The following is a 19,604-nucleotide window of genomic DNA, read 5'->3' on the forward strand; positions in this document are numbered from 1 at the left end:
GAAAGTGGTCTAAGTCCTTATTATTCATGGGGCCGGCAACTCCACAGTATCAGCATCGCCTGGGAGCTTGTTAGAAATGTGGGCCCAACATCAAGCCAGAATAACACCCCCAAGAGATTTGTATGTAGACTACAGTTTGGTAAGCACTGCCCTAGGAACATTCAGATAAAGAAACTAGAGCTCTGAGAAAAGTGGGTTGCTCAGATGAACTCTGCGTGTGGGGGTGAACAATGATCCAAAGACAAGAGTCAAACACAGCTCTCGGCAGGCCTTGCTGACTTACAAAGTATCTACTGCTTGGACTGCAGTGTGCACACAGCACCCAAGTCACTCAACATTCACTCACCATGTCCCCAAGTTCTTTCTCCCCACAGGGGTTGAGAGCTACCAGGGGAGATAAGGCATCTGTCTGTCTTCATCACTAAGCTTCTTTCTAGAAACAGCTGAGGTCGCAATGATGAAAAATAATTTCATGGTATCTGGGTTAATTACAAAAACCAAACGCTTCTACTATTTGTTTAATTGTGGAACTCACACACATACAATAGGTTTCTGAATGAATGCTAATTCCATTCTTTTATTTCCTCATACCACAGACATTTTAATTTATCTGCCTTTTTACAACCTGATTTACAAAAGCAAATTGCAAACAAAAACCAGCCATTCTTTAATCATCCAAAATGCATGTATAAAATATAGAACAAACCCTAGTGTTTCAACATAAACAGGGTTAGCTTAAGCAGCTTTATTGCAGTCTCTTAAAGGTAGCATATTACAGTTCAAATATTTATGCTTGTAAAGGTCTGCATAATCTACAATACATAGTTATTTCAGAAGCAGTTAGGACTTTAATTGAAAAAAAAACCAACAGAAGTTCAACGCAAAGCTGTAACAATTATCTAAAACTTATTTACAATTAAACATTTACGGTTCCGATTCAGAAAACTCAGTGCCTTTCATGATTTATGAGTTTTATAGAGAAAGTAAGCAGTATGTAGAATATTCCCCAGGTAAAATCTGGGGTGAATGGCTTTTAAAAGAAAGTCTATCAATATGCTTGCTAAAAACTAAAAAGTAACAAAACTGTATACAGCAGCAGTCAGAGTAATAGGCCACAAGAGAAGCATAATACCATTTTTGACAGAATTCTTTGTATGTACAGGAAGAAAAACAACCGACCCCCTGCCAACTTTGTTATTTAAAAAAAATTGTCCCCAATAATCACTAAATTGTGAATTCTGGGTGATAATCTCCTTTCTCCTTAGAGTTGTGTTTAAGCATAATGCCTAAACCAGCAAATTTAAACAAAAGAAAAGTTCCTTTGATAACAGCCATCAGAGTTCAATGGCTATTTATTCAGAGGGGAAAGCTTGGGGCAAGCTGACCAAGGGGTTAGCTATTCCAATTGCAAAAGACACATGTAGATAAGGTGCTAGAAACCCACGATTACCCTGGAAGCACTTCAGTGGATTCAAGTGTTTAATGTACACAACAAAGGAACTGACAGGAAATTATGGAAAGTGTTTTTAAAGTAAAGAGAGAAATTATGGCAAATCAGGTCCCCGGTAGTCTTTAAAAGAACAAAAATTTACAGTAAACATTTTAAACTCTGGAATGCAAGTATTGTACAATTACCAGTACATTACATTTACAAAATTGCTTAGTATTTGCTCCAGAGTAAGAATTTAAAAATGTACAAGCCGGTTCACAATGTTTAGATATGTTATTAAAATACATTGTTAATCAAAAATACTTTACTATGTACATATACACTGTATAAACTCTAGATTTACCTACCAAAGCAAACTTTAAGCAATTTCTGGCTCACTGGCCCAGAAAACAGTACAGTTCTATCATTTGGTCTTCATACCATACACAGAGGCTGAGAGGCACGGTACTGCAGCCAGTTCGTCGGTAAAACAGTGATGCATTTTTCTTTCTGTAGAACGTCTAGTTGGATGAGTCAGTTTTACTTCCACTGTATTTTACTTTCCTAAATGCTGATCCAAGTAACTCTGGGCATTCACATAATTCATTTGCAATTTGGTTACACTTCAAAATAAGGCTATAGTTCATTTCATCAGTTATGACACTGTCTTGCTTGTAGTCGGGATGGTTTCCGATAAACTCCCTCATCCATTTAGCAACTGTCATTAGTTCTCCTGTGGGAGTGAAAAAAAAATTAGAACCATATAACAGAAGTTTTTTTTTTTTTTAAGTAAGTTGATTTAGTGGTCAGCATAAACACAACTGAAGAGAAATCAGTATGTCCTTTCGGTGTAGCCACATGGCAGGGCATGGGAACATCTTTCATAGCACTTGAAGAACTCCTCCTGGGCAAGAATTTTAGGTTGCAGGCAGGCAATGAGAACACATACATCCAGTTTCTATGGTACCTGTTAGATGCCACCCATATGCCGACACTGCCAGCTCTTAAGGGACAGGAGCCAGCACATGTACAAGAGCATGTGTCCTCCCATTTGGCCAGAGGGTTAGGACTACAAATGCCGGTGTCATGAGACTGCCTCAGAGGACTGTAGGGTCCCTCGAGCGATCTTTGATCAAAGAGGTGGAGAGAATAAAGAACAGTAAGTAGAGTGAATGAAGAGGGAAATTGGCAGTACAGCATTTGAGGGGTGAGGTGCGGTTCTACGGCTATCCTTTGTGACTTCAGAAAGTTTACAGAAGCCTCAAGTTAAATACAGATGCCATTACCATTATTATTGTCACTCTGTTAACTGCTGATGGCTCCCTTGTGCCAAGTACTGTGTTAGGCACTCAGTGTAACCTCCTCAAACCTACCAAAGAAAGGGGATTCTCAGGAGCCCCATGGTATGTACGAAGGCAGGCTGAAGAACTGTTCAGCTTATTTAACTTACAGAGTTCCTTAGCCCCATGAAAGAGCCCATGATGATGTAAAATCAATACAGCTGGATGTAAATGACAAGTAGGCAATCCACAGGCCATTTCATCATCTAAGATGCCAGTGATTTCAAGATGCACCCCAATTTTATGAGCTGATAAGAAAAAAAGCACTGCTAATCTAAGTTATGAGTGTCAAAGAGTATAAGGTGAATACAACTGCAGAGATGCGAAAATGTGAAACAAAGTGCACGAATTGAATACGGCATTCTTTTAAGACTACATTGAGAAACTGAACATTCTAAGATAGTACCGTCCTGTCTACATTATGAGATTAAAAAATATAAAAGACTATCATACCAGATGCTCTCTTCTTAATTAGCTTCAGGTAGTTCAGAATACTACATCTGGTGTCCACATCTACTTCCATGTTTTCAAGGTAGCAGTTCAGAATTGGGATCAGTCCAGGAAACACACCTTCCTACAAGAAGCAGGACAGGTCATGAACTCTCTGCCGGGGGATGTGCACAGTGAGGCATGCTGTACAGGGCCACTCTCCTACCTTCCCATTGATGATGGTGTCTATGCTCATGAGGGTGTACTCCTCTGCAGCGAGCTCCATGCTGTTCTGGGCCTTGCCACAACCATCTACCACTGCGTTGCCACCTGCCGGAGAAGGGGAAAAGGGGAGCTTTGGCAGCTTGTTGCAGCATAAGGTGACCTCAGAAATCTAAGATAAGGTAATACCTTTGCAAATGTCTTTCCTGAAATAAAACATTCCCTGCAAGACAGCGTCTCGTTTCTGTGCTACCTTCATGTTCTCATCAACCTAAGGGAGGAAAAAGAATCATGATCAAGTCAAACACAGAAGCTGCAGCACCTTCCTCACTTGTGCGATGAGGACTCACTCTCTAAAGGATTCTACTTTATGCTCAAATGTTTCCCAGTTGGAGGAACAGGTCTTTTTATTTACATGTGGCCTGTGTCACTCAATCATGGATTGGCATGTGATTTTTTTAACCCATCAAGGAATTTTAAGAGAAACTTAACAAATCTAAAACTTGTATTCATGTGAAATGTCTGCATTTCAAAGCACCTTTGTGACTGAGCCTTGCAATAAATAAACAGTACTGGGAGGGCAGGTGGCTGGTTCCCGTTACATAGCAGTGTCTCACCAGGAGTCCCAGGATAAAGAAGGCAGGACTAAACCCAGTTATTTTTATTATTATTTTTTTTTGAGATGGAGTCTTGCTCTGTCGCCCAGGCTGGAGTGTGTTGTACAATCTTGGCTCACTGCAACCCCCGCCTCCCAGGTTCAAGTGATTCTTCGTGCCTCAGCCTCCCAAGTAGCTGGGATTACAGGCACACGCCACCATGCAGGCTAATTTTTTTGTAGTTTTAGTAGAGATGGGGTTTCACCATGTTGGCCAGGCTGGTCTCAAACTCCTGACCTCAAGTGATCCACCTGCCTTGGCCTCCCAAAGTGCTGGGATTACAGGCGTGAGGCATCACACCAGGCCTAGAACCCAGTTCTTCTAAGTTCAGTGCTCTTCCCCTGCTGCCTCGCCATTGGGGTTTTGCCTCCCCACTTTAGTGAGGAAAGGCAAAGACCATTCATAGGCTGTCATATCTGGAATAAGGTTACAGCCCTCCAGGGGCAGATCACAACTTTTTGCCCACCTGGTGGCTCTGGCCATGTCGACTCACTCATGAGACCGAAAACTGTTTTATTTATGAATTCTCTGTATCTCCAATGACTTTTTAAGACCCTCAAAGCAGAATTACAACTTTTTAGTAGTAATCTCTTATTTTCTATAATGCAATCTTATGTGGGACCAGTTAGAAGGTCAGGCTGGCATGGGACAGACAGTATACAAGTCCTCTTGATTACCAAGCCTCCCCTATTCAGTAAGCGGGAAATGCTATTGTTGTGGTTTCATTTTTTAAGAGACACACAGGACCGTCTGAAGAATCTAGATACTCTAGGAGCATACTCAAATCAAGTCTAAAATTCCACCATGGCTGTGAACATCCGCTTTCATTTCTAACACCTGTTTCTTTTTCCCTTAGTCTTGAAAAAAGTTCCTAATGACCACTGGTTTTAATGTCTGCTTTTATGACTTCCTCTCAAAGTATATTTTACTTTGTTCTTTAGATTCTCAACTTTTTGTTAAGACATTTAAAGCTATATTTTTTCCTTAGAAACTAGCTCTGCTAGCATCCCACTGCCTTTCACTTTCCTACACAATCTGTAATTCTAGTTTTGGTTAATCTAAAACCTACTAGGAAAGACGTTTTAAATTTCCAATGTTAAATTTCTCCATAACATCTCTTTAGTTGAATTTTAGTGGGAACGTATGCTGTATTGTGTCTGCTTTTGAGAAGTGAAGATTTTCTTTAATACTTGTAAATCTTACTCAGGGCATTTGAAAAAAGATGTGGTATGAGACACGTAATACAGGCTATACCACCAAGCTTGTTAACATTTAATAAGCCATTTAATTCCCCCATGGCCTTTCCCATCCTTTAATGGCCTGTCAGTTACTGAGTAACATGCAAGGTACTTCCTAAGTGGTTTACCTCCATTAATCCCACATGGGCTTACAATGGCCTACTTATCCCCCTCTGGGATACAGGTGGGAAACTGAGGCACTGAGAATAAGTAACTTGCCCAAGTTAAAAGCCTAGTAAACAGTGCCAGGGATTTATGCCTTTGGTTAACACATCGAAGCCACGTATTATTACCCATCACACTAAATTTTCATGTTACATTTTATGGTACAAAAAGGACCACAGTTTTCACCTCATCTTGGAAGAATATATAAATCTGCTTTATCCCATTTATTACTTTCTACCTCACGTTTTGCTGATACTGCTTTGCCATTCCTGCTATCCTTCCAAAAGGTCACCAGGCAGCTCCTGTCGGCATCTGTCCTTGTTCTAGGTGTATCTTATCAAACTTACACTGTGTTGTTGCTATTTTATATTATCTGTTTTAGCTGTTCAATAGGATAGAGTTTAGTCTATTCAAATTTTTTTCATTTTATTTTCACCATTTTATGTCCGGTGAGCTATTGTTTCTTCATTCCCCTGACCCCACGCCCAATTCTGTGGCACTGAAATGTATTCACTGTTCATTTTACCACACTTTTAGCCAGCAAGTTTAGAAGTAATAAATCCTGTTTCTATACTATTCACGGTTTTCCTTAAAGAGGTAGTTTTGAAATTATAACTCTGTCAAGCGCTAATGAGTATCTACCACTCATCTCCTGCCTTATCCCCTTACTAGGTACGATGGTCTGAATCTCTGTGTTCCCTCAAATTCACAATGAAACCTAAAGCCTGTTGTAACAGTATTAGAAGGCAGGGCCTGTGGGAGGCGATTACATCAGGAAGGCTCTATCCTCATAAATGGGATTAGTGCTCTCACAACAGAGACCCCTGAAGAGCCCGTTCTACCACGTACGAACCAGAGGGCAAGCTCTCGCCAGACACCGAAACTGCCGGTGACTTGATAGGGACTTCCCACCTCCAGAACTGTGAGCAATACATTCCTGTTGTTTCTAAGCCACCCAGTGTATGGTATTTTTGTTACCGCAGCCCAAACGAAGTGAGACACTAGACAAGCCTTCTAGCCCTAACTTCCAGCCCTAACTTGATCCATGCAGTTTTGTTAGAATCATCTGAAATTTAAAGAATAATTTGGCTGGGTACACAGAATGATCGTTCTGGGGTTAATTCTGTACCTCTTGAGATCCTGAAAACTGCTTTCCATCTAGCATTTAATGTTCCAAATGAGAAGTAATATCAGTTGATTTTTTTCCCCCTTGGCAGGTCTCTTAATTTTTTCTCCTGTCCAGTCAGTTAATTTTCCCTTTGAGATTCATAAATGCCTACGCTTGAGTTCTTTAAATATTTGTCTCATCCTTAACAGAGACTTATTAAGGAAAAATTCTATTATTTCTTTGATTACTGTATTTTATATCTCTCCTATATAAACTATTCTCCCCTTCTAAATTATTACACAAACATGGAATTTTCCAGAGCTTTCCATGCTTCAGGTTTTCCATAATATCCATTTCTTCACCATCCTGCTGGGATTAATTTTAATTTGGTTTTCTAAATCACTGCCTTGGATATTCAGTAACATCTGCTCTACTGGTGAATATACTCACCATTAAATAAGCACCACATATAATGCTTATTTTATAAATGTGACTGAACTTCTGTAGAATTTGTCTGAGGCCACTAATTAGAATTCCTTTAAGAATTCTTTCCAAAGCTGAGCATAGTGGTTTGTGCCTGTAATTCCAGCTACCTGGAAGGCTGAGGCAGCAAAAGAACGATCATTTAAGCCCAGGAGTTCAAGACCAGGCTGAACAACATAGTGAGACCCTGTCTCTAAAACAGGTTTAAAATTAAAAAAATAAAAATAAATAAAAATTAAAAAAAAATTTTTTTAAATAGTAATTATTCCAGTTTCTTTTCTCTTTTTCAAGAGATGGGATGTGGCAATGTTGCCGAAGCTGCACTAGAATTCCTGGATTCAAGCAACCCTCCTCCCTCAGTCTCCCAGGTAGCGGAGATTATAGGCATGCACTGGACCCAGTTTACTTCCTTGAAGTAACTAAATTTCACTGAACAGAATATACCCCTGCAGGAACAGCTGGTCCCTTCTCTTTAAGGTGTTAATTATTCTCAATTTTCTGTTGCCTTCCAGGCATCTATTCTTACTTAGAAGCAAAGGCTTAAGACTGGTAGCTTACATGGAATCTCTCTTAGATGGATTTGGTCTCCCCAATAGGTAGGCATGAGGAAAGGTGGGCCCACAGAATTCTGTGGGTGACCTTTGGTCTGGGTGTGAGGAGCAGGCATGGATGGGCTGACATCCAAGCTTCCTTCGGGGCTGTGGGGATGGGCACAGGCTGGCAAACCCCTCGTGGAGGAGGGAGATACCCCAGGGGCAGATGCTGTGCTAAGCAGTTTCAGTCCTGCTTCCACGTTTGCTGTGATACGGCTGCCCTACTTCTCCATTCTCTGGCCCTAAAACCCTCAGTCAGGAACCCCTGTGGCAGGGCCCTCTCTGTTTAGCAGTTTTTCCCAGCCACTCTCTGCGAAAAGAACCCCGGCTCAGAAACCAAAGGCGTTCACCTCCTCAGCTACTGCCCCATAGCCCATAGCTCTGCTCCCTCATCACCTAGAGTTGTTCTGCTGGCAACTGTCTCCAAGAAAGTTCGTTTTTTATCTTTTTGGGGCTGATTAACTTCTATTTATTTTTCTTACAGTCCAATCCCATCCATATTCTTTAGAAACATCTCAAGTTCAGTTCTACTAGGAGACTTTTCCCAGCATTCCAGCAGTTACGCTTTCCCTCCCCATCCTAATTTTAACATTATAATCAACCTGGGATTTTTGCGGTGGTTGAAATCAATGTGTGGGACTACTTCCAGCCACCAATCACCTAGAATGGAAAGCATCTAGAAATTAAGCTTAGGTTTAAGAGAAAAGAATAGGGCTGGTGGAAACATTTTATTGCAAAGGGTAAACAATTCTAAGTGAAATCAGATTGGAAATAAATAGCATATATAAGTAAATAAATATATCTACAGACAGATCTGTACCCATCATCATGAAGAAACGCATCCTTACCTTTGACAGTGGAATGAGAAAATCCAATTTGTAGGAAAGGATCACTCTGGTGAGCAGTACCACAAACACAACATAGGCAGAGTTCTCGAAGTCTGTTAATTGCACCTAGACAAGCAGAAGCCCAGATAAGTTATAAACCAACTACACAAACGTGCTCTTCCCTGACCCAGGCCCCTCCTCAGAACCTGTCATTTGCAAACCATCTCCTAATTCCCCATCTGTGTCTGGAAGCCTTTTGCCCACATCTATTCTCAGAAATCAACCCTCCTTAACTTGGACTGCACATACTTAATTTGTATTTTATATTTAAGAGCCTTCCGATAGCAGCATCAGATGGGTAATAAACAGCTGGGGAAAGAGTATTTTGAGTCAGTTCTTGCTGATGCATGTGTCTTACCTCCATGGGTCGAAACTCTACTCTCCATCCAATGTCTGAGTTTGGAGGAGGGGGCTTAAATCTCATTGTCTGCCAATTTGTGGACTGAATATTCTATGATACAAAAGCAGAGAAGAAAACCAACTTTTCACACATCCAGAAAAATATTATGATGTGGTATTTAATTAGGGAAGAAGACTGCTCACTGTCCATACCAAATTTCTCCAATTTACAAAGACAATTTAAGATTTTCTTGGAGTGTGCTCATTTAGGAAAACATAACAGCAAGCGTTTAACAAAAGATAGAGGCCCTAACCCTGCAAGCTTAATCCCACCCAGCTCCTGCTCCCTACCTCCCACCTATGGGTCAGCATCTGAAGAGCCATGGGGCCCCCACCTTCATCCCTGAGACTTCTAGGAGCCAGCCTGCTGTTCAGGTGACACTGGACACTTTCATCTGAGAACCTGTCACATGACAGTTGTTTCCTTTCTTCCTCCTCCCTTGGGAATGCTGCTGCTTCAATGACCCCAGAACCTAAGAAGGGTAGCTGTTTCTCAAGATGTTGGGAGAGAATTCTTTCTTGGCCCTGACATCTTGGGACCCAATGGCAATACTGGAAGGATTTATATCTCCTTTTGTGAGTTTGGTGAGGGAAAAAGGGGGATACAGATGGTATTACAAAAGGTATACATGTATGTCAATGTCTACATATATGACACAGAAATAAATCTATGAGAAGTCTATCAACAAGGAAAAAAAAGTTACGTGATATGTCTGAAGCACTGAAATAACTAACTGATCAGGTTATTTTTTGCAGTGTGTGTTTGAGTTTTCACCACTAGGCAAATAGGAAAATACTGAACAAACAAAAAAAATTAGAATCAGTGAGATAACCAGTAAGAATCATAAGAGTATTTGAAACCAATTTTTCATTTTCTAAGTTCTTTACTGCACTGGGTAAATGAAAGTCTTAAGAAATTTCTTTGTATTCTTCACAGGTACAGAAAACTGCCTCCCCATCTTGGTTTGTGAAGTGAAATGCATTTAAAACAGGATTCCAGTCTCTCAGAAGTCAAAAAAATAAATAAAAATAAAACCGAGGAGATACCTCAAAATGGTCAGACTCATTAGCATCATCCAGGTGTATTTTCTCTTCAAACAGGGTCAGTGGGTCTCTAATAAAGAGATGAGCAACATGCTGGGCCAGGAGATGATCAATGCCTGCAAAGAGAGATCATATGGGAACTCACTGCAAAGCGGGAGATACCACCTCCTCTTAGTCCAGAAAGACGACAGGATAGCTCAGGAAGTTTGAAGAACGGGTGCCTAGAAGCTTAGGAAATAGCTGGTTTGATCAGTATCCTCACCTCACCCAGTATTTTATACTTACAGACACTGGGGGAGTGTCAGCATTTTATTCACTACTTACACAATGCCTGCTGGGGCACTGGTGTGGACCTAGCCAAAGACCTCCAAAGTAAGTTCCTTTTGCTAAAAGTCAGGAAGATCTCACAAGTATTTGGAACTTGAAACTTTAGGAACAAGCAGCCTCATAAGAAAAGTTAAGGACTTCACACTAAAAATAGAAACCAGACGAGGAGTCAGCAGAAAAGTGTAAAAGAGCTTAGAAGAACTAAAGGCATACAATGAAACCTGAAAGATGGAGTGGAAACCCACCTTCCTGCAACAGCTGTTCGTAGATCTCTTTATCTATCGTTAAGTCGATGTCATTGTATTTCTCACCACACTTAGATAAATAGCTGTCTATTGAGTCATATCGGGATTTACTGATCCTATAGTTATTGTTCTTCAATGGCTAAAGATTAAAAAATAGATATATAAATATGCCATATAAAAGGAGTTGAAAACAAGCTAGTTATCTATATTTTTATGTATGATAATTACATAAAAACCTCAACATAAGATACAGAAAAAAAAGTTAGTGAGCCCTAAAAAGTATTACTAAGGAAAATTATATTTTTAAAAATCTGAGGGCAATTAAATACCCTTATTTTCTGGTATGATTTAAATATACTTTTTTCTTTTTAAAGCAGATGATTTTCATTCTTACTCAGGTAGGGAAAACAAATGCTAAGGTTAAAAGTAAATACATAAATAAAGTAAAATAAATCTATCAAAATAATTTATCCTTTAAAGTTTATTTCTACTTAGAAAGCATGTTCAACAATTTATGAGCAATTACATGAAGACCAGGGCAGTAGCAGTATAGCCCTGGTTGAGAGTATAAAAACCACTTATGAGGGTTCCTTTAAAAATACACATGTTCGGGTCCTATCCTAGAGTTTCTTATTTAGAAAGTCTAGGATAGGGCCTGGGTGTGTATTTTTAAAGATTTCCATGGTTGGTTCAGATGCACATCCATTGTTGGAGAGAAGCAAGGGTTACTTTACAGTTCAACATGCAAACAAGAGGTGCCATCTCACCTTTATTAATCAACACCTGAACTTTTACATGGAAAAAGAATCTCTGACAACAAATTATGCTTTCCAAAGCAGAAAGCACCATATACAAAGCACTTCAGTGGCAGGTAAAAACAGCCATCAGCACTTCCAAAATATAGAAAATGGCACTACTAATTTTAAATGAAGCCAAAACAATTACAGACACCAACATATGATAAAAATTAACTCCCCACCCAGACCAAAGCTTTTTTCCCCACTTCAGATAAAAATTTCAGAGAGACATCAAAATTGTAAGTAGTTACAATAGCTCCGTTTTACCTGCTTGACTTAAAAGGGCTATTAAGGAAAAATAATTCCCACCTCCAGTCCTCTCTCCTCCCGAGTTCTATCATCTACAGATGCCGAAATCACTCCCCAGCGACAATCAATGTCTGACACATAGCCTCGGTAAAAGGGAGACGCAGCACTCAAAGCCATCTAAAACAAACGAAAGTCAGCTTCTGCAAATTCAAAGTGTCACATGCCAAAAAAAACTCCATGTAGTTATATTTCTGGTCAAAAAGAATCAGTTTATGCAACCCATACAGAGCTCCACCACAGGTACCTGTGCCTGTCTTCTAGTGAAATATACCAGAAGAACCCAAATCCTTGGGTGTGATTCACTAAAACCATCCTCTCTCTAACGTGAGGACATACAGTAAGGGAGAGGGAAAACGGCCACACTCAAACTTGACACTTACCAAATCAATGTTGTACTAGCAGGAGTAAACTTCTACAGTGTAGACTCTCAGTTCATTATACCTAAATCTGCATACCATTTATATTAGTTCATCTCTGACTGAGGTCTTAACTGGACTTAAATAGCACCCTGTCAGTAAATTCCGCACATGCTATCTTATTTCATACAAACTAGTATTTAAAATAAGAGGTAATTTCTACTTACAACAATTGGACAGATAGTGGCCAACTGATCATAGAGGTATCTGGCCTCAGATATGCTGCAGGCTTGGAATGTCACCTGTTCAAGAATGACAAAGTTATTAACACCAAGGAAAAATCATTAGCATGCTCCCCAAGCAGTGAAGTCAGAGAAGGAAGGTGGCTGGGGAGAGAGGGGCAATGTAACAGCCCTTCATTAATGGCAACATTTAATGCAAGCGTTTGTTTAAAAGATGTCTTAGGTGAATTTAACTAGAAAATGGTGTTTAATTATGTTCCACTGCCTAATTATAACACCTAACATAAATAACTAAGGTTCTAAGTGAAATAAGATTAAGTAGTCAAAAAAAAAAAAGGAAGACACAGACATATGATGACCTTTAGCAAAGCATTTTCTCTTCTATGGGCTTGTTGCCTTACTCACCCTTTAGTTAGTGAGGGATAGCAAAAGGAATTTGGACAGGTTAACTAGTGTTTTCAAACTTCACTGGTGGCAGTATGGTGAAGAGCTTGGAAGTGGGCAAGGCTAGAAAGACAGGGAAGCAGTTAAAATACTGCACCTGTCAAGGAAAAGCCTAAGGAAGGATCTGGGGAGAGGGATACGAAAGTCAAAGCGGCAAGCCCTGGTGACCAAGGGAGACTACGAGTAGAGGACAGCTGAGATTTTGGCCTGGGTTTTCAGAGGTTAGAGAGAAAGAAGTGCCATGATGTGACGGACTTATGAGACCAAGAGAACAGACAGAAAAAGGGGCCCTCTAAGTGTCTAGGTCTCCAGGGGTGATGCCCAGAAGAAAAATCCGAGTTGGAGAAATATCTGGGGGATAGGCTCAGATAATGTCCTCAAGATGGGGAGACCACCCAGGAAAGCTACATAAGGAGGAAGGTAGGTAGGACACTTAAAGAGTCAGGCAAAGAAAAAGACCATATAATTTGGTTAGCATGAATTCTGTTACCCAACAGAAACCAAAAAAAAAAAAAAAAAAAAGACCTGCTTTTTTCCAAGAGGATAGAAGGGGCAAGAAACACAAATTGTGTTTGTGTTAGCACATTTGTAGTAACTGCAAGTTGGGCAGAGTTTTAATCTCCTGTGTTATTGTTATTCAATAATGACAGCTTGAATTTAGTGTTGGCACATGAAATGAATTAAGTGTTTAAGACTTGAAATAAAGGCAGCTGACTGAGTATTTTACTGTTAAAATAGCAACCTGTTAGTTCCAGTGGTTTTAGCTGAATCTCAACTTTGCTTTCAACAGCGGACAACATCTTACAGGAGACTTGAGTTTGCCTGCCCAATTATAATTGCATTTCACGTCAATGTGGAGACTAACTATATTAACTAGTCATTACTAGTTTAATAATTAATTCAACACAGAGGAAAGCTGTGTCACAGGCATGAAAGAATAAGAGTTTCAAAGGTTCAAACAAAGATTGAGAAGGGCTGGCAGTTAGGTCACTGAAAACCAGACCAAGGGTGGTTTCTGCAAAAGAGGTAGGAACTTGGAAATCTGTTTGAGTGTGGTAAGCAGTGAGGAAATGAGAGCTGGTAAGCAAAGTCTATGCACTTATTTGCTAAAGTGGAAGCTCCAGAAGGGTGGGGATCTTTCTTACCATTCTCTATCCCAAGTGTGCAGGACAGTGTCTGACACCTGGTTAGTGCTTAACAAATGAAAATCTTGAAAAAAAAAAGGGGGGGTGCTACCTGAAAGATAGCCCCCCCAAAAAAGTGTGGCCCCAAAGGCCAAACTGACAAGGCATTGAGATTTAAAAACAAAAACACTAAATTTTTCCCAAGTATTTTGACTAGAGAATTATTTTAAACATGCATCCCATACTTTTTTTAGGTCTTTTTGTGTTACTCTTAGGTATTTTAGTGTGCATGCATTATTTTTATTTTTAAAACAATACTATGAGAAGCAGGTTTTCTTTCCAGTTTTGCAACTGGCTTCTCTTAGATGGCCTAGTACACAATACATAATTCATAGTGAATTCTGGGAAATCCAATCACAGAGAAGTACATGACAGTAAAGCGACTTAGTTATTTTAAATACATTTAGTAATTAGCTTCCTTACTCTAGAGCTGATATGCAATCATCAAATTAAATAGGACATCGCTGTGGATAATGGCTTTAATGGAAGGAAAAAAAGTTCTTACACCTTAAAAAGCCATGACTACACGAGTAGTTTTGGCTTCCAGTGTCCTTTTAAAGCATCATATAAAGAAGACACACAATGTTGCCAGGAAACTGATGGGGACAGGGGAAGGAACTAAGGAAGATATATGTTAGAAACTTAAACATCTAATCTAAAATTAACCTATAACCCAGTTTTGAAGTCACATGACTTTGGGGGGAGGGGCAAGTGGGGCTATCATATCGTGTCATGAACTTAATGCTTTTTTTTTTTTTTTTTTGAGACAAAGATTTGCTCTGTTGCCCTGTCTGGAGTATAATGGATCTTGGCTCACTGCAATCCCCGCCTTCCAGGCTGAAGCATTTCTCATGCCTCAGCCTCCTGAGTAGCTGGGACTATATAGGTGCATGTTGCCAAGCCCAGCTAATTTTTTTGTAGTTTAGTAGAGACAGGGTTTCACTGTGTAGCCCAGGCTGGTCTCGAACTCCTGAGCTCAGGCAATCTGCCCACCTTGGCCTCCCAAAGTGCTAGGATTACAGGCATGAGCCACCGCACCTGGCTTGTATTTCTAGTAGAGATGAGGTTTTGCCATGTTGGCCAAGCTGGTCTAAAACTCCTGACCTCAAGTGATCCACCCACCTTAGCCTCCCAAAATGCTGGGATTACAGGCATTAGCTACCATGCCTGGCTGTGAACTTAGCATTTTTTAAGTGATTCCTGAGAAGCCCCAAAACAGTCATGAATTTGAATGTGGTTAAAGTGCTTTTTGTTTTATACAGTAAGCCTTACATTAACCTCAAAAAATTACTTTAAATATATTTTTTCTGCTTTACTGTAATAAGTACTTTTCCCCCATCTTTCTAATGATACATAATAGATGTACACTGTTTCAGAGCACACGTGCTAATTTAATATAGTCATATAATTTGTAAAGATCAAATCAGTGTACTTGGGAAAGAAGTCATTTCAGCATTCCACTGAAGAGACACAAAGCAGGGATTTCTGTGGTGAATTACAAAATTTCATTTCATTTGCCACACACTTTATCTGTGCTAATGATTTTTTTTAAGTGGAGTAGTGAAACTACATGTCATTGGGAAAAAGAAAACTGAATCCCATGACAAAGCTTACACTGAATGGAAAAAATCCTATCTACAAGCAAGAAAAATATTTATCATCTATCATTAGTACACATTTATTGGTATACACACAGTGTTTCAGTGGAAAGAATATCCCTTTGGCACTGTATCAGAGAAACTATGCAGTCCTTGGCAGAACACCCTGGTTTAATATTAAACCAAGAAAAGACAATCAATACTCTAATAGCACTTATATAATTTTAAAACCATGTACGGTGAGCTCTAGAACTTAATGGTTCTCTTTACAAATACTTGTAATTAAGATAGGAGAACAGATATGCAGTTAAAAGTCGAAAGGTCTCGTTTTTCATGAAGTGTGATGGTTTATGTTTGGAAGTCACATATTTTATACTTCCTATATATGTCAAGAAAACAGAAATTATCCTTGGCCATGTTATTTAAACACATTCAGAACGGAAAAATCTGATTTCAGCATTCGATTTGGATTATACGTTTTGAAAATAAACAGACCAGAGATATATGTGCAAGAAGTGCATGTACATGCTGCAGCTGTTTGAGGTGAAGGAAGGCTGGGTTCTGGGCCCAGTCTATTGAGAGTAGTCAGGCTGGGCCTTACAGGGGGCCAGGCTCTGCAGGACCCTCTGCCCCTAAGGACACGGTTTTTAATAGCTGAAGTAATTGGAACTGGATAAAATTTCCTTAGACAATAAATACTCTTTAACTTCTGTTAGGTAAGGCAATAAAATAAATATTAGAGTCAGACCTAGAAGGGGCCTTAATATCAACCCTTCTTTCAACTGATGAGAAACCTGAGCCAAAAGAAGTAAAGGGAGTTTCCCAAACACCTGAGTAGTGACAGAGCCAAAACCCAATGGCAGGCCTGTGTGTGGCCACCTATGCTCTTCTACTCCGGTCCTAAGTGAGCTTGGGCACAGTCACTGCCAGGGGCACCATGATTTAAACAGATCCAGGAAAATTTTTAAATGGGTAAACACAGACAGGCTCCTGTGTACTTTACTCAGTAGCAAGGGAAATACAAGCTGTTAAACATTTGTTCTTTTTATACCGCTAGACAATTTTGCACAAATCCCTTGGATCACAAAATCATTGGAATACTTCCATCGGAGCTCATTTTCAGTTCTGAACAGTTTTTAAACCACCTCATTAGCCTGTCACTAGATGGCAGTAAAAACTAGGCATATAAAGAAATGATGACAGAATATATTGCATTTTAAGTTAACTGAAATTATAAAGGTATATATAGAGTACATACCTTTTTGGTGAACCAGAGAGTCTGTAGAACTATTAGTCATACACAGCTTCCAATGAATTTACTAATATAATTTCATTGTTTTTCAGAAAGGAATACCAGCTACCATTTCAACCTGATTAAAATGTGATTTTTTAGAACAGGAAACATGCACATATAATGAAGTAAAAAAACAGAAATGGATGGAACACTTTGCCTCTCTGTATATTTGAAACAATACCTGAAGACAGCAATTGCCCATTCCAAATCCCATGGCATCCATGTAAATATGATCTGGCTTAGAAGACCTTGATGCCTCATCACCCTCAGGAAATGTTTCTATAAATGGAGATGGTGTATTCTTGTCCTTAAATACTGTATTATAAAAATACAAAGACAAAAATGGTTGAGAATCCAGGATTAAACAGCAATTCAACCTGTCTCTCTCCTACCCCACCACCTCTCAGTAGACTTACTTGGTACGTTGATGACAACCTTTTCTCCTCTCCTATGTCGGATATTTCTTGTTAAGGTACTAAAACAGACAACCAAACGTCATAAATTGGTCACCTAAGAGTCATCATGTAAAAGAAGAATGTGATTACATACAATTAAATGGAATGAAATCATACCTCAAATTAGTTCTCTAAGACAACTCAACAGAAAATGTATCTGTGTCAAGATACTGTAAGGGAAGTTTCTGATAAAAGGTTTTGCATTAGTATCAGTTCTTTGGCTTCTGCTCAAGAATCCCATTCTCTTTCCTATTCAACCCCTGCTCCCATGGCTCCCTGTAACTTACCATGGTCTGCTTTCACTGTTTCCAGCATTTCTCAAATTAACTCCAAAGACCTTGGTCAAACTGTAGTACTCACTTTTCCCAGGCATCTCTGGAGCCCCAAGGCCTTGTTCCTCCCTCCCTCAAATCTGCAGGATTAACTAACACTTATCCTCCAGACTCACGCTTGTTTAGTCCAAAAGCTACCAGGCACACAGTGGCCACTAAGTACTTGAAATATGGCTCGTCCTAATTAAAACATGCATGTTCCATGAGAGTAACATATACTCCAGATTTTGAAGACTTAGTACAAAAAAACATAAAATTACTTGTTAATAAAGTATTGATTACATGTTCAAATGGTAACACTTTTGGACATACTGGGTTAAATAAAATATAAAATTATGTTCATCTGGTTTTTACTTTAATGTGGGTATGAAACATTTACAATTACATGTTTCTGTGGACAATGCTGTTATAGACTCCGCTTCAATGCCACCTCTTCCATGAAGCCTGCTTTGATACCCTCACTCAGAAGCACCTTCCTTTCTCCAATAATTTCTGGTGCTACCATCTTTTGACATCTGTCATAATCTATCTCTTCTTGAGCAGCTGAATTGTTTTTATTTTCCTTTAAACACATGACAACATTAGAAGTTAGAAACTATGTCTACAAATACGTCTCCCTCAAAAGTCTCTGCACAGAGCAAACGTGCGAGTCTGTTAAAGGAATGAATGCTGAGAATTCTTGGACTACAAACTAACAGAACTAGAAGTTACTAGAAGAAAGAGAGTGCCTATTATATATACCAGGAACTGTACCTATTTCACAAGTTAAATAGAGTGAGATGGGCAGATCACAGATACCACGGTTAATTTACAGAGGGGAAAACAAAGTAGGAATAACTAAGAGAAAAAAATCCCAGTAGGCATTTACAGACCTAGCACTGAAAATAATCACCCCATTAAATGAGGTCAGTGGCTCAGCGAATAACTTAGCAATGACTTGGAAAATGGGTAAATCAAGCCTGGTGCAAGTGTCAACAACCAAAGAACCTAGGGGTACTGAAGACGAGAACAGGTGCACGTTTGCTATCTTCTCTGGTTACTTCAGAAGGGAGCCAAAACTCAGTAAATGCTCAAAAAGGATTCCTAGACAGAAATACCATACTCCCAGAAGGCAGGGGTCTAGTGAGGGGCATCTGCATTTCAACACAAAGCCATACTCACCTGAAGCGAGGGTGCTTGTTTATTGCTTCATCTGGAAAGAAGAGGGACTTGGAAGCTCCTCCTTCCACTGGGTTGGGTTTGAACTCAGGCAGTGTGAACCCAGGACAGCCTAATCTACAACAAATTGGAGAACTAAATAGATGGGATTTGTTTTCAGGAATTAATTGTGGGCAATCTTGCCATCACTGCACCTGCTAAAGACACCTCATTTCTAATTCCCTTTTCAGAGGGTTTTGTATCTACAAAACAAATGTTGTGTACTAAATACTGTGCCCCTTCACAACCACTCGCTGCACTTCTTGCTCATGAGGATCATTTAATTCCAGCCCACTACTAACTTTATCCAAGTCTCCACTGACTCACAACCCACACAGCAACTACTCGAGTCTTCTCCATCTCTTCGTCTAATAGGAAGGAGGAGAGAAGTCGTTTCTCTTGGTCACGCCAGCTGTCATGGGTTACAGGTGTCCCCCTACATGGTTTCTGAGGTGTCTTCCTTTTTCACCTCTAAATTCTCAGATTATCTTTGGACCCCCTGCATGGCAACACTGCCTCCCACTTCCTGGTAGGCTCTGTTTGAAACTGGAAGGAGCCTATTTTTTGCCTCTGCAGGTCACCTCATGAGTCCCTCAAGATTAGGGAGCATCTCTGCCAGTGTCCCCATCCGCTCCTGAGATCACCCTCTGAAGTCTGAAACCCAACCCTATTCTCTTACTTGACTTAAGGAGCTCTAATTTTAACACAGAAAAATGAAGCTCCGTATTTATTCCTAAATGTAAAGCTCAAATTCCACATCACTTTCAGTGATGGCCCCAGTTTTTCCAAGTTAGGAATTTGAGGTCAATATTACATGTGCTATAAGGGAGG

At 39.8% G+C, this 19,604-nt stretch overlaps 1 protein-coding gene across 3 annotated transcripts in view; it reads right to left on the reverse strand.

Moving 5' to 3' along the window:
• Nucleotides 1-549: 549 nt before the first annotated feature.
• Nucleotides 550-19,604, reverse strand: part of GCLC (glutamate-cysteine ligase catalytic subunit) — a 48,073-nt gene continuing 29,018 nt past the window's right edge. For 2 of the 3 annotated variants that reach the window (XM_078370700.1, XM_078370702.1), the window contains exons 4-16: nt 18,738-18,851; nt 17,206-17,264; nt 16,971-17,104; nt 12,255-12,329; nt 11,672-11,788; nt 10,566-10,704; nt 9,997-10,109; nt 8,909-9,001; nt 8,512-8,616; nt 3,610-3,691; nt 3,425-3,528; nt 3,223-3,343; nt 550-2,162 (exon numbers count right to left, since the gene is read on the reverse strand). In XM_078370700.1, the coding sequence (XP_078226826.1) occupies nt 1,951-2,162; nt 3,223-3,343; nt 3,425-3,528; nt 3,610-3,691; nt 8,512-8,616; nt 8,909-9,001; nt 9,997-10,109; nt 10,566-10,704; nt 11,672-11,788; nt 12,255-12,329; nt 16,971-17,104; nt 17,206-17,264; nt 18,738-18,851 (1,468 nt within the window). In that variant the 3' untranslated portion in view covers nt 550-1,950. The remainder of the gene's footprint in view (nt 2,163-3,222; nt 3,344-3,424; nt 3,529-3,609; nt 3,692-8,511; nt 8,617-8,908; nt 9,002-9,996; nt 10,110-10,565; nt 10,705-11,671; nt 11,789-12,254; nt 12,330-16,970; nt 17,105-17,205; nt 17,265-18,737; nt 18,852-19,604) is intronic. The other variant, XM_078370701.1, reaches the window with a different exon arrangement.

This window comes from Callithrix jacchus, chromosome 4 (genome assembly GCF_049354715.1).
Source record: "Callithrix jacchus isolate 240 chromosome 4, calJac240_pri, whole genome shotgun sequence".
NCBI classification, from domain to species: Eukaryota; Metazoa; Chordata; class Mammalia; order Primates; family Cebidae; genus Callithrix; species Callithrix jacchus.